General features: G+C 37.4%; 1 protein-coding gene across 7 annotated transcripts in view; it reads right to left on the minus strand.

Annotated features, from left to right (window-relative positions):
• PHTF2 (putative homeodomain transcription factor 2) overlaps positions 1-16,174 on the minus strand; it is a 139,921-nt gene that overhangs the window by 90,737 nt on the left and 33,010 nt on the right. For 5 of the 7 annotated variants that reach the window (XM_040260747.1, XM_040260745.1, XM_040260746.1 and 2 more), the window contains exon 2: positions 3,055-3,134. In XM_040260747.1, coding sequence (XP_040116681.1) covers positions 3,055-3,099 — 45 coding nt within the window. In that variant the 5' untranslated portion in view covers positions 3,100-3,134. Of the gene's footprint in view, positions 1-3,054; positions 3,135-6,098; positions 6,329-16,174 lie in introns of those variants that run through there. The other 2 variants (XM_040260744.1, XM_040260748.1) reach the window with 2 other exon arrangements.

The following is a 16,174-nucleotide window of genomic DNA, read 5'->3' on the forward strand; positions in this document are numbered from 1 at the left end:
AATAAAGCACGCAATTTATTAAAAGTCTTTTTAACAAGATATTTACCTAGGTCGTCAACACACATTTTAATACTTAAAACCAATTTATTTGTACTTATTTTCCTCCTGGAAATTTCCCATCTGATATTAGAATTCATGTTCACAGCAGTCCATAAATCAAGTAATGGTCTTTGGGGGTAGCTCGTTTTCATTACTCAAAACAAAATTATGAAAATGTCACTATTTTCCAGTTAAAAAGGTGACTCTAAAATGAGTTACAAGCAAAGAAATATTCAAGAAAATGAAGTTGAAATTTCCTGGTTTTTATTTATAATGATACCTCCTAGTATATAACTACTGAATGACAGACACAAAATCAAAGAATGCTAAAATATTAAAACATTTAACATCACCTAACCCAGGACTTCTTCATTTGGGGCTTGAATCAGACGTAAAATTTTGTTTGTCCCTTACATACACTTTTCTGGAAATAAGAACCTGGAAACTGGAAATTTCATCACAATTTCAAAAAGATACATGACTGAAAAGAGGTTGTGAATCATTATCTAATTAACTCAGAGAAATGAGATTCAAAAAATCAAATCATCTGCCCATAGTCAAATAATCAGGAACATCAAGCTTCAGTACTCAAGCCTTCTTTTTTCACTGAAAGATGAACACCTCTGAAAGAACTTCTTTTTACTAGGATATATTTAAGAGGAAAACAAATCTGTACGATCTAAGAGCAGTGAAAGGAACTCTCAGGCTGATGATAAAAGAAAATACCAAGATGGCAGGTGACACGCATGACTTGAGAACAATCACCAAAGAATGCAGCAGGTGGACAGAGGGTTCTAAGAAGGTCATTCCCAAGAAGGAAAAAACGAAATTGGTAGGATACCCGAATGTGATTGACTATAACAAAAGTTTTCCAGTTCTGTCAGAGACTTTCAAGATCTAGAAAAACCAAGCAAAAAATATAAACTATTGCACTGAAAGGAAATATTATCACAGTATATTACATTGTAAATGATTTCTTATTGATTTTTGACTGTATAATTAGGATTTCATTTTTTAATGATTTCTCCCCACTAACCCGCCTCCATCCTCCCAATGACTAAAAACTCTGGTTAAATAAGTATTCAGGGCATAGGAATTTAAAACAACTACCTCTGGGAACAGAACTCAGAGGCTGGATAAGGATAGGAAAGGGTACTTACAGGTGCTATTTTGTTTTTTAATAAGCCTTGAAAGATTAAGTAATGTTTCAAAGTATTCCTATGTATTCTTCAAGAAAATTAAATTTAAAAGCAAAATAGAACAATCAAGCAAATCAAATCTGGTTAATGGTTCTGGTGATTATGATATGGTTAAGATTGCCAGATATAATTTGTTGTATCTATTAGGGTTGCTCTGGAGAATTTTTTGGTTGCACATATCCAAAGCTTTTGGAAAAGGAAATGGCAATCCACTTTCCAGTGTTCTTGCCTGGAGAGTTCCATTGAACAGAGGAGCCTGGTGGGCTGTGGTCCATGGGGTCACAAAGAGTCAGACACAACTGAGCGACTAACACACATCCAAAGCTGTTAGACCCTCAGATAAGAAGGGTGTTACTGTGCTTACTGAATGTGAATATAATATTTCAAACTTTCTGATCTTAAAAAAGGTCAGTTAAGCTAATACCTTCTATAAATGATCTTTAGTGAAGTTTGAAATGTTTGCACATAAAAAGTCAGATTGATAAGCATTTCTCTCATAAGTAGAAATTAACAGAAAAGCTTTCAAAGATCTATCTGCAAAAACAATTAGTTTTCTTTAATTCAGCTTTAAGTTTATTGGAAATTTAAAAGTAACTTTAACACTAATATAGAAACATAAAAGACTGAACAGTGTAATCAACACCAATACTTCTAACTCACTGCTGCTGCTGCTGCTGCTAAGTCGCTTCAGTGTCCGACTCTGTGCGACCCCAGAGACAGCAGCCCATCAGGCTCCCCGACCCTGGGATTCTCCAGGCAAGCACACTGGAGAGGGTTGCCATTTCCTTCTCCAATGCATGAAAGTGAAAAGTGAAAGTGAAGTTGCTCAGTCGTGCTTGACTCTTAGCGACCCCATGGACCACAGCCTACCAGGCTCCTCCGTCCATGGGGTTTTACAGGCAAGAGTACTGGAGTGGGGTGCCACTGCCTTCTCCGTCCAACTCACTACTTCATGAGAAAAATGTGATACTGAATTATCTGTGGTATGTTCTACCCAGAAAGAAATAACATATTCAAAGACAGACTGTATTCTTAGGTTTGTCTAATCTTTAAAGTGGGCTAATTACCATTTATTTACTACTAAATTTTAAAATTGCCTGATTTTCCCATACAAAGGAAAAGCTTTAAATACCTAATTATCCTTTGTTAATAGGGACCTAATGAATAAGGCATAAAAATGTTTTAAATGTGAAAACAAACACAATTCACTACAGAAGTTAAAAATCTAAGATACCACATATAACAACAATACATTTTAAAGAGTATAAACAACACTCTTTAGGAGTAAACAGGACTATCTTTTAAAAAAAGGCACTGGAACTTATACTTTATAAAGGAAACATTAAATTGGTAAAGCTTATTTTGAAACATATAGGATGACAGAGCTAGTTACGTAGTTATGACAACTATTCCTAAAATGTCAAATAAACATTTTAATATTTCAGTTTGGAAAATACAGTCTTCAAAGGTTTATTTTACTGAAAAGATTCAGCTGTTGAATTGTAGCTTACAAGAAAGAGATTTAAACTATAATTACCCTTGTAAAATAGTTATAAAATTATAACAGCTCTGTTAACCTACCTCTTCTCGAAATTAATGCAAGAAAAAATATAATGCTTTCATAAAATGTGAACTGGAAATGTGGTTTAGAACTGAAAATTATCTAGATACTCTGACAATGTGGAGTAAAAATTAAAGAAAAATATTTTTAAGCATCATCTTTCTTATTTTAGGTAATATCTGACACAAATTCATCAAATTTTTAAAATATGCATAAAAAATATTTAAAAAGTAAAAGCTCTGGTTGTCAACTTACCTTCTTTTGATACCACACAATAGCATCTGTGACTTTGGACGCCATTTATTCCACTGAAATCACACATTCGTCATTTTAGGCTGTGCAAGAGAGAGAAAAACAAAGGACTTCTTGACTTCCACCCTCTAAAAGGAGACTGAACAACATGCATACATAGCACTCTGGTTACTTGCAGAGCAAGGGGTGTATGACTATACTTAAATTACACCCTTCCTCATTACTATTTTAGCAACAGGTTCTCTTAGGTAAACAAAAAATCAGTTGCCATAATAAAAGAAGGATCTTTCTACATGAATAGAACATTTAAAATTTCTTATAAAATAGTTGAATTTTTAAATAAGTCATTTAAATAAATTTCAGAATTTTCAGGGTATACAAGAAATTTTTCATTTATAAATTCACATATGACAGGAATCAATCCATTAACTCAGTAACAGATCAGTTGTGTTTTAGCTTCTATCTAGGAACTAGCATCAATTACTGCTGCTAATGGATAGCTTGACAGAGATACCAAAATTTATAATCACATTTAATTTTCCCTGATACTTGGTAACACAAAGTTGAACTGAGATCAAATAGCTGGAGAAACTTAATTAATGTACGTTAAATGCTAAGCGAATATTAGAGTTAATTACACAGGAATAACGAATATTAAGGACTTTTCAGGTATCAGTTTGCTAATATTTAAAAATTCATCACAGACAATTTTATAACCATCTTCTAGATACTAAACTTAATGGTTCCTTACCCCTAGAGAAAATTAATTCCAGACTGATTCCAGTAACCTCTGAAATAGTTTTCTAGTTTTTAATACCATACTGGCACAGGAGGGTACCTCTGGCAGGTGTTAAGGACGAGCCTAAATAGGTTCAAATGCAGATACTGGCCCCAGAATTCATTTTACAAATTGGGATCATCCAAGGCCAAACAGGATCTCAAGGAAATTCTGAGAGTCGAGAGCACCCTCCTCAGCCAATCCTGGCACATGAAGATTTGCAAGGGCCAAGTTCACCCAGAGGAAACAAAATACCAGAGGTTTTTATACTCCATTTTTAGGAGCATATAATGATTCAAATATAATGACAATAATTACCAGCAAGTTCAAATAGTCAGATCAACTTCTAAAATTTAAGGCAGAATTTACTTACTGCCTGTATTTTTTTTTAACGTTTACTGAAATATAGTTGATTTATGATGTTGTGACCGCCTATATTTATGATAGTGTTAGAGACCAGATTACTTATTACCTTTCCTAAGATACTGATTACATCTTTAATTGATCAAATTCAAGTAAACCATGTTTTGAAAACCTCATAAATTCCCACATAACATGAAAAGAGGAGCACAGAGTCAAAAGACAAGGATTCAAATGGCTCCATGAGCTAATATGTAATATTGAAGAGGTCATTCACCTCTATGACCTAGTTTCTTATATTTATAAAATAGGAACAACTGTACCTATCTATCCTCTATAAGATTCTTGTGACTAATAATACAGTAACATAAAATGCTTTCCAATGTCTAATACATATAGACGCTCAATTATAATTATATTATTAATTTTATATTTTAAAGTTCCCCAATTCAGTAACTAGGGAGTATTAATAGTTCATTTTTTTAAACATGGCAATCAGTTTAAAGAATGAAAACAAAGTTCAATCATTTTTTATTGACATTTAAAATAAAATTCTTGCCTGGGAAATCCCATGGACAGAGAAGCCTGGCAGGCTATAAGTCCACAGGGTTCCAGAACAGTCAGACACAACTGAGCAACTAAACACCACCACCACCTACTTATCTTAAGAGTGCAATGTCAATTCTCAACTACATACACACCAATTATTTAGAGACTTCAAAGTTCACATCCTCTGAACTTCCTCAGTCAAATGTGACTACCTTCATTTCTCTTACCAAGGTTTTGGGAGGAAGCTTGTCCTTACCAACTTAAAATCTCCCCTTTGTTTTTTCCTGGAGGCCTCTGGGAATATTTCATTAATTGTAACCAGATTTTGTCCTAGAGGTTTTACCTTGATTCTGTCAGTAGACTATTCATTAAAACATTACACAGTCATTGTAACTGTTAAGACATGTGTATGTTTTCCAAACTGGTTTAACTCTCCTTTTCCCCGGCTTCTGTCCCCACCTTATCAAATGCAAATTACAAAAAATTCTACAGAAAGTATGACAATATCAATTTTTCACTTTACTGTCCTTTAATCTCACCCAGTCTTTACTGATGAAAATTCCACATTATCTACCAAAGTAAAAATCCTTTTTCCTAATGTCCCACCTGTGTAAATAACATGCATTTCATATACAAAATGTGAAAGATTTTTTTTACTCAATCTACTAAATATGAGATATTTAATACATTTAAAGAATATTTAACTTGTCACATATAAATAGTTTTGTTTTGTTTTGTTTTTAAGAAAAATGCTTCAATGCAAGTTAGGAAAACAGTACCTGGTTCAAATAAAATTATGTGAAAAGCATTTTTAAATATGCTTTGGTTTATACCATGCTATCCTTAGAAATAAATTTCAAAAATCAACTATAACATTACCCTAGGTAAATAAAATGTTCTAAATATTTTAGTTATATTCATATGGACCTACAGAAATAAACTTTCAATTTTATTTAAAAAAAAAAAAAAAAAAAAAAACGAAACACCACCCTTCTTCATGTAAAGGTAAGTTTTGGTCCGCAAACTCATTTAACAGTTTCTCCACTGTGTCAACAATCTTTCAGTGACACTGAGTGGCTCATATCTATTTTTAAAACAGGTTTTACAGCATGCTAAGATGCATTCCTGAATCAGACATCTGACAAAGCATAAAGACACATAAACAAATGATTTCATTAATAATAAAGATTGTTTATAAAGCTTTTCCAACTACTTTAATTCTGACTGTCCAGGAAGAGATCTCTTTTATCATGATAGTTCATGCTAAATAACTTTATATGCTAAATTATGACACTAAGTTTAATTTACAGCAAAAAGGTAGAATATTATACTTACTAAGGTAGTAGAATATTATACTTACTGAGTACCTTAAACACAGGATTCTAAGAGGATTTTAACTTCTGATCAAATGACCTGATAGAAGGTATTAAGATATAAAAATAATCCAATTGTGAAAATAGAGCTAACCATAGGCATAACATTCAAATATTGCCACAGGCAGTTACCCTGCGCTAATTTTCTCCTTGAAGCTGCTTTAGTCACCATACCTTGTCAAAGCATCTTTACTATGTCAAAGTTATGACCAACCTAGACAGCTTATTAAAAATCAGAGACATTACTTTGCCAACAAAGGTCCGTCTAGTCAAAGCTATGGTTTTTCCAGTAGTCATGTATGGATGTGAGAGTTGGACTATAAAGAGAGCTGAGCACCGAAGAATTGATGCTTTCAAACTGTGGTGTTGGAGAAGACTCTTGAGAGTCCCTTGGACTTCAAGGAGATCCAACCAGTCCATCCTAAAGGAAATCAGTCCTGAATATTCATTGGAAGGACTGATGCTGAGGCTGAAACTCCAATACTTTGGCCACCTGATGGGAAGAACTGACTCATTTGAAAAGACCCTGATGCTGGGAAAGACCGAAGGTGGGAGAAGAAGGGGACAACAGAGGATGAGATGGTTGGATGGCATCACCGACTCAATGGACATGAGTTTGAGTAAACTCCAGGAGTTGGTGATGGACAGGGAGGACTGGCTTGCTGCAGCCCATGGGGTCGCAGAGTCAGACACAACTGTGCGACTCAACTGAACTGATGTAAAAGTCTACACAAATGCATTAATAATGTAATCCTTTAGTAACACACTACAAAATATTATCTAAATCAATGATACATATTTGAGTCCTCGTTGTTATGCTATTCAACAACCTAGCATCACTCCCCACTGCACTTAGAACTATATTTAGACCCTCTGAAATCTCACACTACCCTACTTACCCAACATTATTGCTTACCATCTTCTCACGCATGTTTCAATCATACCATACTTCCTCCAACTTTTCTACCTCTCTGCCAAAATTAACACTTCTCTTTCCAAACAAGGATTTCAAGAAGGCCTTCTAAATTCCTCTCTCTTTACAAGTTTCTCCCAAATTCCTCCATTTTAAATATTTCTCATCCTGTTCTATATTCTCATCACACTTAATATGTTCTGTTTTGTATAGACTTTTGTATACTTGTCTGTACATGCCCCTACCACTATCCGCAGTTTTGTTTCTTAGCCACTGAACCACCAGTCCCCCATAAGTTCTTTAAAAGCAATCCAATGTGTTTATTACCTCTGAACTCTCCCATACCTTTTTATATATAATAAACACAAATGTTTACAAGTCAAATTAAACAGATGCCAACCAAAGTACCATCACAAATGAATCAATTTAAGGGCCTGTTGACTTAAAAAAAAAAAAGGAACAACATAAGAGTTGTCAGTTAAGTTTTATTTGGGTAAAATGAGGACTACAACCTGAAAGACAGCCTTTCAGGCAGCTCTGAAGAGGTAGGGGGCAAGGTTGGTACGTATGTGATTTTAGTGAAAGGGGGATATGAGTAGTTAGTCACACATTTTGGCAGAAGGCTGCTGCTGGTCACAAGAAGGTTGTTGCTAGTCACAAGGAGCAGATGTCTCCATTAATGATTTTTTCCAGATGTGAGAATATACAAGAAATTGGGCTCATAAAATCTTCTCCAAGTATCTAACCATCTGAAGGCCTGTACCGCCAGTTTTTCCAAGAGCACAGAGTACCTCATTCCAGATCCCCGCCCTGAATTCCTCTCAGGGTGTGTTGAAGGTCAGTGGCTAACAACTTCATTCTTGTAGTGTCAGATGGAGAGGGACAATTTTCAGTAGACAGGCCCAAATTAAAAACTCTACCTGTCAAACTCCTGTACTACCTCAACATGAATATAAACAGAGAAACATTTTTCCTAATAGTAAAAGGTACAAAACTATAGTGAAGTATAATTAATATAGTTGGTTTATTAGCTGACATATCAACCAACAAATATATAATGATTTGCAAACCTATGAAGTACAATGCTATAGTTAAATATAACTCAGCTGCATCCTCCAAGGCTAAAATAAGTAATTTTTAGACTTCAGAAACTAGGAACAAGGCAGTTTTCTCTTTAAAAAAAAAAAAAAAAAAACACTAATGGCACAAACCAAATTTTTCCATACTGATACTGAACTTAGGAAAAAGTGAAATTCTGGTAGAAGGAATGTGGTATGGACAGAAGGAAAACTTCCACTAGTTTCAGGGTGGCTATGTTCTAATCATGTGACCTACAGATTGCTCCAGTTTCTTGAAAGCTTACAAAATAATTCATCTGGAACAGACTTTATTTCATGGAGATGTTGTGAAGAATAAACATCACAAACTATATGTTTTAAATTGTTTTCAATCTTAGGATAGAAAAAACAAATGCAAAAAGAGGTCTAAAAGGTACACACTTTCTACTATACCAGTTCATAAAAGGAGTATTTGAAATTTTTATTTTCCTTCATGGAAACACCACATAGTCCACATTTTGGGGGCTAGTGGATAACACCTAAGTTAAGAAAAATTACAGTCTTTTCCAGCAAATCTGGAAGACCCAGCAGTGGCCACAGGACAGGAAAAAGTCAGTCCTCATCCCAGTTCCCAAGAAGGGCAGTATCAAAGAATGCTCAAACCATCAGACAGTTGCACTCATCTCCCATGCTAGTAAGGTCATGCTTAAAATCTTGCATGCTAGGCTTCAGCATTACAAGAACCAAGAACTTCCAAATGACCAAGTTGGGTTTAGAAAAGGCAGAGGAACCAGAGATCAAATCAAATTGCCAACATTCGCTGAATCATAGAGAAAGCAAGGGAATTTCAGAAAACCATCTACCTCTGTTTCATCAATTACACTAAAGCCTTTGACTGTGTTAATCATAACAAACTGTAGAAAGCTCTTAAAGAGATGGGAATACCATACCACCTTACCTGACTTTGAGAAACCTGTATGTGGGTCAAGGAGCAAAAATTAGAACTCTGTATGGAACAACTAACTGGTTCAGGATTGAGAAAGGAATACGACAGGTTTGTCTGCCTATCACCCTGTTTGTTCAACTTACATGCTGAGTATATCTTGAAAAAGGTCAGTCTGGATGAGTTACAAGCTGGAATCAAGATAGGTGGGAGAAACAAGAACCACCTCAGATATGCAGATGATACCATTCTAGGCAAAAAGCAAAGAGGAACTAAAGAACCTCTCGGTGAGGGTGAAGGAGGAGAGTGGAAAAGCTGGCTTAAAACTCAACATTCAACAAACTTCAGATAGCATCCAGCCCCATTACATCATGGCAAACAGAAAATGAAAAGGCAGAAGCAGTGACAGATTTCCTCTTCTTAGGCTTCAAAATCACTGCAGATGGTGACTGCAGCCATGAAATCAGAAGACAACTGCTTCTTGGCAGGAAAGCTATGACAAACCGAGACAGTGTGTTGAAAAGCAAAGACATCACTTTGCTGACAGAAGTCCACATAGTCAAGGCTATGGTCTTTCCAGTGGCCACATATAGTTGTGAGACCTGGACCATAAAGCAGGAAGGCAGAGCGCCAAAGAACTGATGCCTTCGAACTGTGGTGCTGGAGAGACTCCTGAGAGTTCCTTGGACAGCAAGGAGATCAAATCAGTCAATCTTAAAGGAAATCAACCCTGAATACTCACTGCAAGGACTGATGCTGAAGCTGAAGCTCCAATATTTTGGTCACCTGATGTGAACAGCCAAGTCATTGGAAAAGTCCCTGATGCTGGGAGAGATTGAGGGCAGAAGGAGAAGGGGACGTCCAAGGATGAGATGGCTGGATGGCATCACTGATGCAATGAACACGAACTTGGGGCAAACTTTGGGAGATGGTGAGTGACAGGGAGGCCTGGCATGCTGCAGTTCTTGGGGTTGCAAAAAAGTCGGACAAAACTGGGTGACCGAACAACTTCTCTCTAAATCTATATTTACAAAAACATGTTGCACTATTGTGAAATCTAAGAGAATCCCTAGAGGTATAATCTTAATACCCAGAATACCCTCTGTAGAACTTTCTGATGTGTACAACCAACCCACCCTGTATGTCCTTTAAAGTAGCTTCTTAACTTTAGCACATACCTATGAAATCTCTACTGATAGCATTCCTTTGGGCTTTCTTTTCTTTTAAATACTTAGGAGGTCCTTTGAATACTCATTTGACAGTGTACTGGGTAAGTGATTTTCATTTTTAACTGTTGTGCCATTTGGAGACGTCAACAATGAAATATGATCTAAATAGTTTAACTTGCTCATTTACTCAAAAGAAATTTTTTTACATCAACTGTTCAGACTCCATTCAAATATGAATATGCTATTAGAGGTGTCTACTAAAATATTAACTAAGTTAGTGTTCCAGGTACTCCATTATCAAAATGATAATGCATGAAATGATAATCCAAAATTTTAAGGATTTAATAGAACTTAAAAAAGTATTGAGAGATCAAAAATTAGTCACTAAAAATACCATGAATAAAATCTGAAAAACACTACTTGAGAGATGTTTCAGCCAGTACCTGACTGACTAACCACTAATATTGCACTGTTGCAGGAACTAAGGACATAAGAGTAAACAAAAACCAAGGTCCCTGCCATGAAACAAATTACAATGCAAAGAGAGAAGATAAGTTAATAGCAGGACAAGATAAATTAACATCAAGATAATTTTGTGTTGAGGTGGTACTATGAAGGAAATAAACTCATGTTAACTGAGATCTGAAGGATGAGGACAGCCAGGCTAAGAACCAAGGGAGGACATCTTGAACAGAGGGCACAGTAGGAAGCACAAAGGCCCTCGGGTAGGAGCGGGCGTAGGGTTTTTCAGAAGCAGAAAGGAGGCCTGTGTGACACAAGCATAATGGACACAGATGACAGTGGCTCTGTGAAATCTGAGAGGGAGATAGGAGCCTTTGCACGGGGTCTCAGACACCACAGCAAATTACCTTGTTATCAAGACGGGAAGCCACTCAAGTGACTTCAGCAAAGCAGTGATAATCTGACTTGCAAAGACCACTCTGAGAGCTGTGAAGAGAAAGGACTGGACTGAAGAACTCAGAGTGCAAACAGCAAGCCTAGTTAAGAAAGTCAATCTCACACAGAAGCTGACAGTACGCTGGGGTCAGATAGAAGGAGCAGAGATGGCAATGGGTGTGCAGTTTTTAATTTTCTTTATAGGTAAAATCGACAAAATCTTGGAATGGACTAGTTTGGGGCAGAATGGAGGGAAGGATAGGGAGAGAAATCTAAATTTTTGGTTTGAACCATTTTTCTGAGATGGACTCCCATTAAAATAAAAGGTTTATGAGAATAATACAAACAATTTGATTCAGACTTGTTAAGGTGACATTACCTACTAGACAGAAAAATAAAGATGTCCAACAAGGAGTTAGATCCTTGAGTCTGAGCTCAAGATAAAGATGAGGGATAGAAACATGGATATAAAAGTCATGAATACACAGCCAACATTTAAAATCAGGGTGCAGTGGGGGCGGGTCTTCCCTGGTGGCTCAGTGGTAAAGAATCCACCTGCCAATACAAGAGACATGGGTTCAATCCCTGGTCCAGGAAGATCCCAGATGCCGCAGGGCAACTAAGCCCGTGCTCCACAAAATACTGAGAAGAGGTGCCCTAGAGCCTGGGCTCCACAGAGAGAGAAGCTACTGCAACGAGAAGCCCACACACCACAACTGGAGAGCAGCCCCTGCTCACCCCAACAAGAGGAAGGCCCATGCAGCAGCAAAGACCCAGTGCAACCAAAAATAAAGTGGCAGAAAAAAGAACGTAAAAAATAAAAAGATGCACCTGACGAAAAAAAAAACAAAAAGAAGCTTTAGCAATATTGGGGAAAAAAAAACAAACTCAGAGGTAGGCTATACAGGTTTAGGTGAAAACTAAACAAAATTTAACACCTGTGCCTTTTAGAGATGATGTCAATAAAATCATGTGACTGCCATATCAACTAAGAAGATTATAATTAGAGAAGGAAAGGGCTGAACCCTTTCCTGAACTTGAGGTTCAGCCTCAAGTCTACTACTATTCAGAGAAGTGAAAAAAGAGGGGCCAAGAGAGGAGGGTCTTTTACAGAAGAGTAGGCTGCTAAGAGATCAATGGGTTAAACAAAACAGAAAGTCTGAAAAGAAAGTGAAGTCGCTCAGTCGTGTCCGACTCTTTGCGACCCCATGGACGGTAGCTTACCAGGCTCAGCGATCCATGGGATTTTCCAGGCAAGAATACTGGAGTGGGCTGCCATTTCCTTCTCCAGGAGATCTTCCCAACCAGGGATCAAACCCAGGTCTCCTGCGTTGCAGACAGATGATTTAGGAGCAATTGAAATGGAGTGGAAAAGACAGAAGTCAAGGTCAAATGAGAAGAATGGTTGATAAAGAAGAGAATGTCTGTTTAAAAAAAATAAAAATCACCAGAGACTGCTAGTTGACTCATTATTCCACCTTCCTCTTCCTTTTGCAAAATTTTGCTGAGCACATTACTGCCCAAGATAAAGACCTTTCCTAAGCCAGGTGTGGCTATGACTATGTTCTGGTCCAGACACAAGAAGTATTAGGTACAACTTCCAAGTTAAGCCCCTTAAAGAAAGCTCAATTGGAGAAAATCCTTTGTTCTTTTCGCCCTTTCTATTTCCTCCACCTTGGAATGCTGTTCTAATGGCCAAAGTTACAGCAGGCACCATGGATAGTGACCTTGAGACAGAAGCTAGGTATATTCATAGACAGGAAGGAACCTAGGTTGCCTAGTGAAACCACCATACTAATTCTGGACTGCCTACCTCCATACTTTTTGTATCCAAAATTATAAATCCTTACAGCTTTAGCAACTATTATTAGCAGCCAAATCAAATCTAATACTTTTGTCTATAATAGTTTTGATACACAATAATTTGGGGGGGGCATCAATACTTCCTAAATGTTGTTGGCTTGTCTTTTGGAACTGTACGTATATAACTGAGAAGTCTGCAGTCAGCTAGATACCTGCCTCCCACTTCCCCATGTAAGTCAGATTTTCATTTTGGCCAGGATTCCAAAATAATTCTCTGCTTATTTCTGAAGTTAAGAACTACAATGGTGTAGTCATTTTTTCACTGTTTCATGAAATTTTTCCTGCTGTTTAGAGTCTTTCAGCCTGCAAGTGTTACTTTTTAATGTCATAAATTTTTTTCCTTTTTTTTCCTTAAATCTTCTTCTGTTCCGTTTGTTGGAGTTTCTATTTTGGGAATACAAGTTATGCTAATGTAGGATAGTTGTATTCTTTTTTTCATGGTCTTTCTTTTTTTTCCTGTAATGTATTTGTAGAGTTTGGTTCAGTTCAGTCACTCAGTCGTGTCCGACTCTTTGCGATCCCATGAATCACAGCACGCCAGGCCTCCCTGTCCATCACGATCTCCCGGAGTTCACTCAAACTCACATCCATCGAGTCAGTGGTGCCATCCAGCCATCTCATCCTCTGTCATCCCCTTCTCCTCCTGCCCCCAATCCCTCCCAGCATCAGAGTCTTTTCCAATGAGTCAACTCTTCTCATGAGGTGGCCAAAGTACTGGAGTTTCAGCTTTAGCATCATTACTTCCAAAGAAATCCCAGGGCTGATCTCCTTCATAATGGACTGGTGTGATCTCCTTGCAGTCCAAGGGACTCTCAAGAGTCTTCTCCAACACCACAGTTCAAAAGCATCAATTCTTCAGTGCTCAGCTTTCTTCACAGTCTAACTTTCACATCCATACATGACCACTGGTAAAACCATAGCCTTGACTAGACGGACCTTAGTCGGCAAAGTAATGTCTCTGCTTTTGAATATGCTATCTAGGTTGGTCATAATTTTCCTTCCAAGGAGTAAGCATCTTTTAATTTCATGGCTGCAGTCACCATCCGCAGTGATTTTGGAGGCCCCCAAAATAAAGTCTGACACTGTTTCCACCGTTTCCCCATCTATTTCCCATGAAATGACGGGACCAGATGCCATGATCTTTGTTTTCTGAATGTTGAGCTTTAAGCCAACTTTTTCATTCTCCTCTTTCACTCTCATCAAGAGGCTTTTTAGTTCCTCTTCACTTTCTGCCATAAGGGTGGTGTCATCTGCATATCTGAGGTTATTGATATTTCTCCCAGCAATCTTGATTCCAGCTTGTGCTTCTTCCAGCCCAGCATTTCTCATGATGTAATCTGCATGTAAGTTAAATAAGCAAGGAGACAGTACACAGCCTTGATGTACTCCTTTTCCTATTTGGAACCAGTCTGTTGCTCCATGTCCAGTTCTAACTGTTGCTTCCTGACCTGCATATAGGTTTCTCAGGAGGCAGGTCAGGTGGTCTGGTATTCCCTTCTCTTTCAGAATTTTCCACAGTTTATTGTGATCCACACAGTCAAAGGCTTTGGCATAGTCAATAGAGCAGAAATAGATGTTTTTCTGGAACTCTCTTGCTTTTTCGATGATCCAGAGGATGTTGGCAATTTGATCTCTGGTTCCTCTGTCTTTTCTAAAACCAGCTTGAACATCTGCCATGTCATTAAAAAATAAAATCTTGATTATGTTTAACATGGGGAGTGCTACACTGAAGCGCCTACTTATTCTGATATCCAATAGGTTCTCTTTGACTATGTCAACATCCTTCTCACCCAGGACTACTTTTATTTCTGTAGATACATTGGCATGCACACAGTACACACAAACTCCAGTTTGAGAACTGGATAGCACTATTTTAATCCTTTTTTCTACAATCCATCAATGGTCAGGAAAAGTTTAACCTGAGAACAGCCACTGCTGAAAAGTCATTTAGTATCCTCTACCAGGATACATGCCCCCATCAGGGGACTATCCTAACTATCTTCTTGGGTTTTGGTTCTTATCCTTAACCAGAGTACATTTCAGAATGTCAATGGTCCTTGACAGTGTGAAGCTCAGAAATAGTATGTGAGGGTCTTTAGGGATTTTTTGTTGACTTTTTGTTCCCTACTCATCCCTTAGATCTGCCTACCTGAAGAGAATTAGTGAGAATACTTCATGTTTTACAGACCTCATCTTTCCTTAGTCTGGCTTCTTGGATATGGGGCTGGAATTATAAACCTTGACAGATATATCTAGTATTTTCTCCTTCTTTCCTGGTCTCTACTTTCTGAAGTATTTGGCATAAGGTTGCACATACCTGTTTTTCCATATTCTATTCCATTTTTCTGCCCTCTCCTCTCCCCCTACCCACTTTTTCCTATTTTCACTTGGTTTCAGTGAAGTAAAATTATGTAATTCTACAGTCAAAGCTATGGTTATTCCAGTAGTCATGTATGGATATGAGAGTTGGACCATACAGAAAGCTGAGCATGGAAGAATTTATGCTTTTGAACTGTGATGCTGGAAAAGATTTTGATAATCCCTTGTTCAACAAGGAGATCAAATCAGTCCATCCTAAAGGAAATCAGTCTTGAATATTCACTGGAAGGACTGATGCTGAAGCTTAAGCTCCAGTATTTCGCCACCTGATACGAAGACTTGACTCAATGGAAAAGAGTCTTTCCCTGATGCTGGGAAAGACTGAAGGCAGGAGGAGAAGGGGACAACAGAGGATGAGATGGTTGGATGGCATCATCAACTCAATGGACGTGGGTTTGAGCAAGCTCCAGGAGTTGGTGATGGACAGGGAAGGCTGGTGTGCTGCAGGCCATGGGGTCCCAAAGAGTCAGACACAACTGAGCAACTGAACTGAACTGACTGAACCTCATTTTTACTCACAAATCCCTAAATTTACTTTTTAGTACTTATTTTTTTATGTACTAATGACAATCTTTTAAGTTAATGACTCAACTGAAAAGCAAAATTTAAATATTCTAAAATAGGATGCTAAACTAACAACAGCTGCAATTTTACTTCTGTTATTTCTAACATAGGGAAGTAAAGGGAAGACATTCAGTTTCAATTCTTTTCATAAAAACAAGATACTAAACAGAAAATACAGGGCCAAGCTTAAGCTTTTCTGTGAATCTGCGACAGCTACCTCCAGGGAAAAACAAAGCTAAAATGCATTCTCCCTCCTCTGATCTATTATTATTCATTT

The sequence above is a fragment of the Oryx dammah genome, unplaced genomic scaffold (genome assembly GCF_014754425.2).
Source record: "Oryx dammah isolate SB20612 unplaced genomic scaffold, SCBI_Odam_1.1 HiC_scaffold_18, whole genome shotgun sequence".
Classification (NCBI taxonomy): domain Eukaryota; kingdom Metazoa; phylum Chordata; class Mammalia; order Artiodactyla; family Bovidae; genus Oryx; species Oryx dammah.